At 39.6% G+C, this 8,953-nt stretch overlaps 2 protein-coding genes and 1 long non-coding RNA gene across 8 annotated transcripts in view; 2 read left to right on the top strand and 1 right to left on the bottom strand.

The window, feature by feature from the left end:
* Nucleotides 1–1,052: 1,052 nt before the first annotated feature.
* Nucleotides 1,053–6,739, top strand: LOC122550863 (BTB/POZ domain-containing protein KCTD21-like). Of its 4 annotated transcripts, none has more exons than XM_087988331.1 (2): nt 1,053–1,128; nt 5,750–6,739. In XM_087988331.1, the coding sequence occupies exon 2, from the start codon at nt 5,772–5,774 to the stop codon at nt 6,501–6,503; it is 732 nt and encodes a 243-aa protein (XP_087844457.1). In that variant the 5' UTR covers nt 1,053–1,128; nt 5,750–5,771; the 3' UTR covers nt 6,504–6,739. The 4 variants fall into 4 exon arrangements, with proteins under 4 accessions (XP_087844457.1, XP_087844459.1, XP_043548151.2 ...); XM_087988333.1 differs by having other exon boundaries at nt 1,076–1,092; XM_043692216.2 differs by lacking the exon at nt 1,053–1,128 and adding an exon at nt 4,614–4,710.
* On the top strand, nt 1,066–2,938 carry lipt1 (lipoyltransferase 1). 2 transcript variants are annotated; one of them, XM_043692215.2, is made up of 2 exons: nt 1,066–1,092; nt 1,221–2,938. In XM_043692215.2, the coding sequence occupies exon 2, from the start codon at nt 1,228–1,230 to the stop codon at nt 2,356–2,358; it is 1,131 nt and encodes a 376-aa protein (XP_043548150.2). In that variant the 5' UTR covers nt 1,066–1,092; nt 1,221–1,227; the 3' UTR covers nt 2,359–2,938. The 2 variants fall into 2 exon arrangements, with proteins under 2 accessions (XP_043548150.2, XP_043548149.2); XM_043692214.2 differs by having other exon boundaries at nt 1,072–1,128.
* Nucleotides 5,528–8,953, bottom strand: part of LOC122550865 (uncharacterized) — a 36,449-nt gene continuing 33,023 nt past the window's right edge. For both annotated transcript variants that reach the window (XR_015757476.1, XR_015757477.1), the window contains one exon: nt 5,528–6,081. This is a non-coding gene — a long non-coding RNA (uncharacterized LOC122550865). The remainder of the gene's footprint in view (nt 6,082–8,953) is intronic.

Here is an 8,953-nt window from a genome sequence, read left to right as displayed (position 1 = left end):
GACAAGGAGGACCCTGTCTTTATTATGTTTGGTCAGGGTGAAGTTTAGAGCAGTGGAGCTGGGAATGAGAGGAGGTGTGATGGAAGGCTGTCTGGATGACAGTGGTGGGTGGGGGGTGGGGGAAGCACATTGTTTAAAATAGGTGGATGTCTGGGAATCTTGGGAGTGCAACATCTCCTCATCAGAGCAGATGCAATGGAGATGGAGGAATTGGGTAAACAGGATGGAGTTTTTGCAGGAATGGGGTGGGAGAAGGTGTAGTCCAGGTAGTTATGGAAGTCTATGGGTTTGTAGTAAACGTCAGTCCATAAACTGTGGCTGGAGATGGAAGCAGAGACGTCAAGGAAGAGGAGGGAGGTGTCTAAGATAGACCAGGTGAATTGAAGGACGGGGTGGAAATTGTTGGCAAAGTCGCTAACTGCTCCAGTTCAGCTTGGGTGCAGGATGTTGCACCAATGCAGTTATCGATGTAAGAGCAGAAGAGTTGGGGAACAGTGAAGGTTGTTGGGAGAAACAGTAGCTGATCAATCATCTACCTTCAAACAAGAGATGGATCAGGCACAATTAGGGTATATTCCCTCAAAAGGAAAAGATAGGATAAACAATCCAGAGCTCTCTGATGACAAAGAAAATAGAAAGTAAGTTAAAGGAAAAAAAAGTATGCTTATGATGGTAGTAAATAATGTTGTGAACCAAGAAGGCATGTGTAAAAATAAACAAGGCAAGCAAAACAAAAGGGCTTATGGGGAAAAATTAGCACTGATAAATCTTATTAATTTCTTGGGAATGAGGTGGGCCGAGTATAGCAAGTGACTGTGGGGAACATTTAGGGAACAGTGCTCGCTGTTAATTTCTCTTCATCCTCTTTTTTTCCGCCGGCCTTTCCATTCCCTTCGAGTTAGGGAACATGCTAAAAGTTTCCTTCTCAGAATCCAAAGGGAGTGTGCGAGCCCTGTGTTAAACCTACAGGCACCTCCGTGTTGTAGATGGCGCTATGTGTGACAGTAAGAGCAGTGATCATCAGCAATTTCCTCTCGCAGTGCAGTGACCGACACAGCCTGAACATTTTGGGCCGAGGGAGGGCGTTTTAAGGTCAGCAACAGAGTTAAGTTTAAAAGGGGGCATCGGGTGAGTCAATTTTTGACATTCGGTTTCCGGGGGCAGCGATACATTGTATTTGCATGTTGCATTTAGTTTTATTGTTAGTTTATATTTTGCAGCGGCGGGATGCCCTTGCTGAATGTTGGATTCCGGGCAGCATGGAGAAATCTCTCTCCTGCTTGCTACACCACCCTGGCCGCTTTGGCTGAGTCCCGGGGCGACAGCGCTCTGCTTCTGAAATCCACGTCCACAGATATTTACGAGAACCTGGCGCTGGAGGACTGGTTACACGAGTACGTGCAGTCCCGGGAAAGGCATGTGCTGCTGCTCTGGAGGAATTGCCCCACAGTGGTCATCGGTCGCCACCAGAACCCCTGGCAGGAATGTAATCTCAAACTCATGAGAGACCAAGGCATTCAACTGAGCCGGAGGAGGAGCGGGGGAGGAACCGTCTATCACGACCTGGGAAACATCAACCTGACCTTCTTCACCTCCAAGAAGAAGTACGATAGGCGCGGCAACTTGGAATTGGTTATCTCTGCTCTGAAGAGGATTCGACCCCAGCTGAATGTGTTAGCCACGGACAGGTACGACCTGCTGCTCAACGGAGTCTTCAAAATCTCGGGCACTGCCTCGAAGATTGGAAGGACATCTGCTTACCACCATTGCACCTTGCTGTGCAACTCTAACAGGCATCTTTTGTCCTCTGTTCTCCATTCTCCACACCAAGATCTAAAAACCAACGCCACCCCCAGTATACCTGCCACTGTGAAAAATCTGTGTGATGAGGATCCCACTCTTACTTGTGATCTATTGATGGATGCCATTGCAATGGAGTACGCAAGGCGGCATAGCTGTCAAAGCAAAATTGTGCTTGTGGACCCTAAAGACAATTTGTTGCTACCAGGGATTGCCAAATTTACCCAGGAGCTTAAAAGCTGGGATTGGATCTATGGAAGAACGCCAAAGTTCAGTATCAGCCATTATTTCTCTGTGGACCATAATTTACCTGGGGCAGAAGTTGAATTGAACATGAGCATTACTCATGGCAGAATTGAAAGCTGCAATATTAAATTGTTTTCTGATTGGCTACCATCCATGATGTGTAACCAATTAGCTTCAGACCTCATTGGCAACAAGTTTTGCCCAACTGAAACATTGATTTTGGCGAGTGCTTATTTAAGGGTTTGTTCCCAAGACAATGAGCTGTCTACCAAATGGAATGCACTATGTGAACAAGTTATGGCAATTATGTAATTTTTGCTCTTTTTTTTAATATCAGCTCCCCACATGCAAACTTGAATTTAGCATTCTAAACCTACCAGGTGGTAACTCTGTCAAGCAAAAATATCTGTTTCTGATTTATGCAACTTTTATCAAAGATGACATTTACAAAAACACGTTTTTTCTTGGAATCTATGGTGCTAAAATAGTAAAGAATGCACAAAAAAGGTTCAGGCAATATGAAATTATTTTATTTAAGAAATATTGAAATAAAATGGTCTGTGGTGATGGACTTGTCAAAAAAAATCTATTGATTGGAATATACAGATATATGAATTGATATTCATCAATTTATAGTTCCACATTTGTGAATAAAATACTAACAATACAGTCTGCAAAATGTAATTTATTTTTGTTGGAGCTGAAATCCTTAATAGTTGGAAGGTAGATTGTTGTGGTTCAAGAATGGAGCTCACTGCCACTTTCTAGAGAAGACTTAGGGATGGCTAATAAATGCCAGTGACATCTATATACCATGAACAGATTTAATGGGGAAGTGTGCTAGTAGACTAACTGGATTGTTAATCCAGAGACCCAGACTAATGTTCTGAAGACATGACTACAAATCCCACCATGACAGATGGTGAAATTTGAGTTCAATAACAATCTGGAATTAAAAGCTAGACTAATGACAAGCATATATCGATTGTTTGTAAATAAAAAAAAGTAGGCCATTTGGCCCTTCAGGGCTGATCACCTAACTCTGTACTTTGTTCCCACTTTCTGGCCATTCCTGTTGATCTCTTCACACAAATTGTTAATTTTTTTTTCTTTTGGCCTCAACAATTTGCTGTACCTGAGACTTCAACAGGTTTGCTGCTGTCGGGCTGAAGAAATTTCTCCTCATTTCAGCCCTAAATGGCCTGTCCCATATCCATAGACTGTGACTGCTGGTTCTGGACTCCCCTGTTATCGGGAACACCCTTCCTGCGTTTACCATGTCTAGACCTTTTGGAATTTTATAGGTTGCTATGAGATTCCCGCTCATTTTTCTGAAATCCAATATATGTAGTTCTAATTGATCCAGACTCTCTTCATATGTCAGGCTTGGCATCACAGGATTTAGTCTGATACTCATCTCATTCACTAATGTGCTTTAGGGAAGGAAGTCTGCCATCCATGCCTAGTCTGGCCCACGTCTGATTCCAGACCCAGAGCAATGTGGTTTAACTGTGCTTCAAAAAGACTTAGCATGCCATTGAGTTCTAGGGCAATAAGGGATGGGCAATAAATGCTGGCCTATCCAATGACATCAAGTTCCCATGAATAGATTTTTAAAAAAGCTATAATGGTAGGGGAATAACTGGGTATTGTGCCTGAGTAGAGTAATTAACTAAGAAAGCATTGGAGTTATGCTAATCCAATTACTATTTATTTCTGTCATTTTGTTTTTCTAATAAAACCTGTAACACTTGTAATATTAGCTTTGGATTATTTTGGGCCCTGGTAGTGAATAAGTACTTTCAAATTAGATCTGAAACCAGCTGCACTATTACTTGGACTTACATTTCCATTGTCTACAAAAGCATTTTGTAGATGAAAAGACAATGAGTGCTAGTAGGATGCTGATGAGGAATATTGGTGTGGCTAAGGGAGTCAATATCATTGTTTGAAGAAAAATGTGGTTCAAAGATGCATAACACAACGACAACAATGATAACACATAACATAATAAAACTTGTATATTCTGCTACAAGTAACACGACCCCACCCCGCAACCGTGATTGGTACCCCCAACTATCACCTTATCCTGAGCAACCTCCATCACCAGTGCACAGTGCGAACAGTGTGTGCTATCTGCAAGATAACACTAAAACAACTCACCAAGGCTTCTTTGGCAAAACCTTCCAAATTCATGATCTTTACCACCTAGAACAGAAAGGGTAGATGGTGCATGGACACATCAATACCTTCGAGTTCCCTCACCAATGACACACCACCTTGACTTGGAAATATATTTATGTTCCAGCATTGTCACTAGGTTGAGATCCTGGAACTCCCTTCCTAAAATATCTTCACCACAACTGCAGTGGTTCAAAAAGAGGCTTCACAACTTTTTCAAGGGCAGTACATTGCTGGCTTTTCAGCGATGCCTGTATCCTGAGGGTAAGAAAGACATGACAACAACTCATGTACAGTAGGTTTATTTTCAAATGAAATTATCTGAAATGCATTCTGGGACAGGTAGTAGCAAAACCACATTTCCCAGAATGCTTTGTAAGCAGACCTTTAGATTGGAGATAAGGAACACCTGCAGCACACATTTCTTGTATTCAGTTTCTACTCCCGTTTGTATCAAACTTGGAATTAAATTTAATTAACTAGGTGAGTTGCTGCAATGAGATAGCTGGGACAGGGGATAAACTTTAGAAATAAGAGAAAATAATTTAAATATTTTGGAGATCTAAAATATCCTAATGTTTTTGTATTCTAGGGTGTAACTATGTTTGCTTTTGTTAATGCCATAAAGGTAAGAGCAGACATTACACGCAGGTTATTCAGGAACTTTCATGGAGTATTCAACTACGTCTTTTGTTGATCTAAGTACATGGTTTGAAGGTATAGTTAATACCTTTGACATGGACTTTTCAAAGGATTTTAATGAGATGAAAGCACAGTGTCCATTTTAGTTTCTTTTGACAACCAAAGTAACTTGGGATGTGTAATTTTAAAAAGTTAACTTTATTTTCTTCAGTAATGCAACAATATTTCACTTTCTCACTCTTGTCTGGTGTTTACCACTTGAAATTTAACAAGGTGTGCTTGGCCATCCCTTATGGATTATCCTAGTTTAGCTTTATGATGAGAAGCATAGCTATCTGACGAAATGGTTACTTTATAGGATCAAGCTTTTTTTAAAAAACAATTTAAACTCTCTCAGTAGATCATTGAGTTTATCTGCATGTGTCAGTGAGAAATACAGATCAGGAACGCCCTAGAGTTTGCTTAACACTAAATGATGAGTACAGCTCTGGTTGATGATAAGTGAAAGCTACATGAAACTGAGTAATTCTCTCACCACTTGCGAGCAAGAAGGATCCACAGCACAAAATTGTTCTGAATTAGGCACCAAATGATACTTAAAAGGAAAACAGAAGGGCATCCTGCTTTTGTAACGAGTGTTAAGTGCTGAAGCTCACCACTTTGTAGGTAATTATGCTACAACATAACAGGGAGTCTTTGCTGGTTTCTCAATCAATAAATAACATTATCTTTTTTTAAGGGACTGAATGGCCTACTCCTGACCCTATTTCTTTGTTTCTTTACATAATCCAGCACTATTGCTGTCAGATGGAATAGATGATTTTTTGAAAGATGTTCTTCTTTACAGGATTCCATATTATACTCTTTATTTTACTTCCAGGGATTAAGTTAAGGATTTCACCATGTCTGAACCAATAACACTGAATGTAGGGGGAATGTTGTACACCACGTCCCTAATGACTTTAACTCGCTATCCAGAATCGATGCTTGGCTCAATGTTTATCGGGGATTTACCGACCAGCAGGGATCAGCAAGGAAACTACTTCATAGATAGAGATGGCAAAATGTTTCGACACATCCTTAACTTCCTCCGAACATCGCACTTGGACCTTCCAGATGATTTCCAAGAGCTGGATCTTCTGAACAGAGAAGCTGATTTTTTCCAGATCCAACCTCTGCTGCAGGCTTTGCAGGCAATCAAAACCCCTGTTACTAAAACAAAAAATAATGTAATGCTTAACATCTTTTATGACTCATGGTTACATAATGTTGGCTCCTATACTGTAAAACTTGTTAACGTTCAAATATTTTCTACATCGGGTGCCTTATTGAAGCTTCTCAATTCCAAATTCTACTATATCTTCAAAGGTGACAATTTATCTGTAGCCAGCGATCTGGAAAATTTGAAATTCATTCCATTAGAATGGGTTGAAAGTAGCGGAACTGGCATGGAAAGACATTATGTAATGGAGAATTGGAAAAGTCTCTACGCTTCACCATCTCATCGGCAAATTCAAAATCTGGATATGTTTGTTCATCAAGTAATAAAAATAGCAGTCAATGGTGGATTCCTTCTTAATTCTCTTCCTTCTGTTTCATCTGACCCAATTATTCTGCATTTTACTCAGTATTGATAATACAGAAAATAAATTGCTATGGGCACCCAATCTTTGGAGTTTATAGAAGTGAACAGTCTACTCCTTGTTTCTTATATAAATCTCGATGTATAATGTGCAGTATCATGAATATTAATCCTGTTTGTTGAATTCATTTACCATTATAGTTGAATTTGGCTGTTGGGATAAAAACGGTATTGCTAGCTAGATTCACTTGAAGTACATTTATTTTTAAATAAAACAGTGTAATCATACATTTCTGACTGAACACTGCACAGTCTCATTTCACTTGGACAGCATATCTTCGACCATGAATTAATCATTGATTACTTTATAACTTTGTTTGGGAATTACCATTGAAACTCATTTATACTCTTGTCTACCCTGGCAACTTATTCCCTACATTTGTTTTACTAAATAGATCTGTCTGTTGTTCAGTTATGCCACAGAAGTGTTTTGCGATATTTCCTATGTTAAAGACTTTATAGAAGTCAAGGACTAAACATTTTTGTTTTGTTGAGAGCCCCTCTTGAGATTTCCCTGATTTTTGGTGTTCAATTTTCCATTCTCATAAACTCATCCATTAGGTGATAACATTGTGTAGCAACAATACCTTCTATATTTGTGTTGACATATGTGTGTTTGGAATTTCACAAAAGTAAAACTGGAAGAATTCGCCAATATCCTCAATAATTAGCAGTATTCTACTAAACTTACAAAAGCCACAAATCACAAGGTTGCCACTGATTTCCTAGATTTTGCAGTAATTAAATTACAAGACAGCAGGAGTAAGATAGGAACAAAGATTTATTTAAAAACCAGATAAATTTCTACACACAAAAATCCATCACCTTAAACACAATTTCCACAAAATGATGAGGTTGCAGCTAATGCAACACAGCTTGGTATGGCAATGATCTTCCCAAGATCACAAGAAACTACAGAGATTCATGAACACAGCAGAGTCCATCATGTAAATCAGCCTTCCACCCTCTAACTCATTGTATACTTGCTGCTGCCTCGGGAAAGCACCCAATATAATCAAAGACCCCTCCCACTCTGGTTATGCTCTTCTACCCTCTTCCATTGGCAGAAGATATAAAAGTTTGAATACATGTATGAATAGATTCAAGAACAGCTTCTTCCCTACTGTTATCAGACTTTTGAATGGACCTTTCAAATGTTAATGTTGATCTCTCTCTCTCTACAACTTCTCTGCAATTATAAAACTATTCTGCACTCTGTTCTGCTACCCTGATGCACTTTGTATGGTACGATCTGCCTGTATAGCTCGCAAAATAATACTCTTCACTGTATCTCAGTACATGTGACAACAATAAATCAATCAACATCCTTTATGTGGTCTTAGAAATGGTATATTAATTTCAAAGGAATTTGTTACCTTACTGATTTGATGTTTTCTTGCATCTGTTAATTGAATAGTCCTTTGTTTACAAATTCAAAACTCCTTTACAGCCTGATTCTCCCTAGTGTGCAACCATTATCTCTCCCCACACTTTTTTGCAACCCCATTTTCAACCATACACCTTTTGCAACCTCTTGCTGTCCCATACCTGCAGCTTTCTTCTCTCTCTGTTCCCTCACATGCAGGCTCAATTCCACACTCCTACTAGCAGCTTCCTTATCCATTTACCCCATGCCACTTTCTCCCTTCTGAAACCCTCACAGCTATCTCCACTCCCACCCTGGTTTTCTAAGTGAATTTTCAGACCAAATCATTTTTAAAGTTCTAGTAAAACATATGGAACAGTTCAGTGGGTATCTGCACTACATAGTTTGGTACTAAACCACAGATTCTTTGGCAAGTTCGATGATCTCAGCCAGAAAATCAGTAAGGAACCTAATGGTTCACTTTGTCGACCAACAGGTTGGAATGGTAAGTACAGAACAACCTATATCAGCCTAGGCTCAATTGGTGGCACTCAGGTCTGAGTTACAATGTTCTGATTTCAAGCTCTGCTTCATAACCTGAGCACCAAAGTTGAGGCTATCACTCCACCTTCACTGAAGGAGTACTTGCACTGTCTGATGTGCTATTTTTTCAAGTAAGATGTTAAAATGTAGCCCCATCTGTCGAGCAACAAAAAAAATCTCATGCAACAGGGAGAAACAAATAGAAATAGTAATACTTGAAACATATCAGTCATTCTGGAGCTTCATTTGGAGGTTTACAAAGCAAGTTGGACAAGTTTTACTGGATATTTCAGCAATGGCTCTATTTCAAAGGAGTGTGGGACAGAAGGGTAAGAAAATTTACTTTTGGAGAACTGCTGCTTCCTAACCATTGTTGTCACTGCCACGATACACAGAATCAGCTCTTACCCACCATCCTTTATATCACTGGGATGGCCTCTGTAAGACAATGTGTACAACATCTTTTTAAAAATTAAAAAACTACAAAAAAAACTTGTTATAATATTCCTGTCAATGCCACTTCTGAGAAAGAA

Source organism: Chiloscyllium plagiosum, unplaced genomic scaffold, assembly GCF_037043375.1.
Source record: "Chiloscyllium plagiosum isolate Xiang-an unplaced genomic scaffold, Cpla_swu_hap1 HiC_scaffold_6, whole genome shotgun sequence".
Lineage (NCBI taxonomy): Eukaryota > Metazoa > Chordata > Chondrichthyes > Orectolobiformes > Hemiscylliidae > Chiloscyllium > Chiloscyllium plagiosum.
The sequence above is the reverse complement of the archived record's forward strand: the minus strand, read 5'-3'. Positions and strand labels throughout refer to the sequence as shown.

Excerpts from the sequence above, each read along its gene's own strand:
- lipt1 (XM_043692215.2), top strand. The coding sequence starts at position 1,228 with ATGCCCTTGCTGAATGTTGGATTCCGGGCAGCATGGAGAAATCTCTCT.
- LOC122550863 (XM_087988331.1), top strand. The coding sequence starts at position 5,772 with ATGTCTGAACCAATAACACTGAATGTAGGGGGAATGTTGTACACCACG.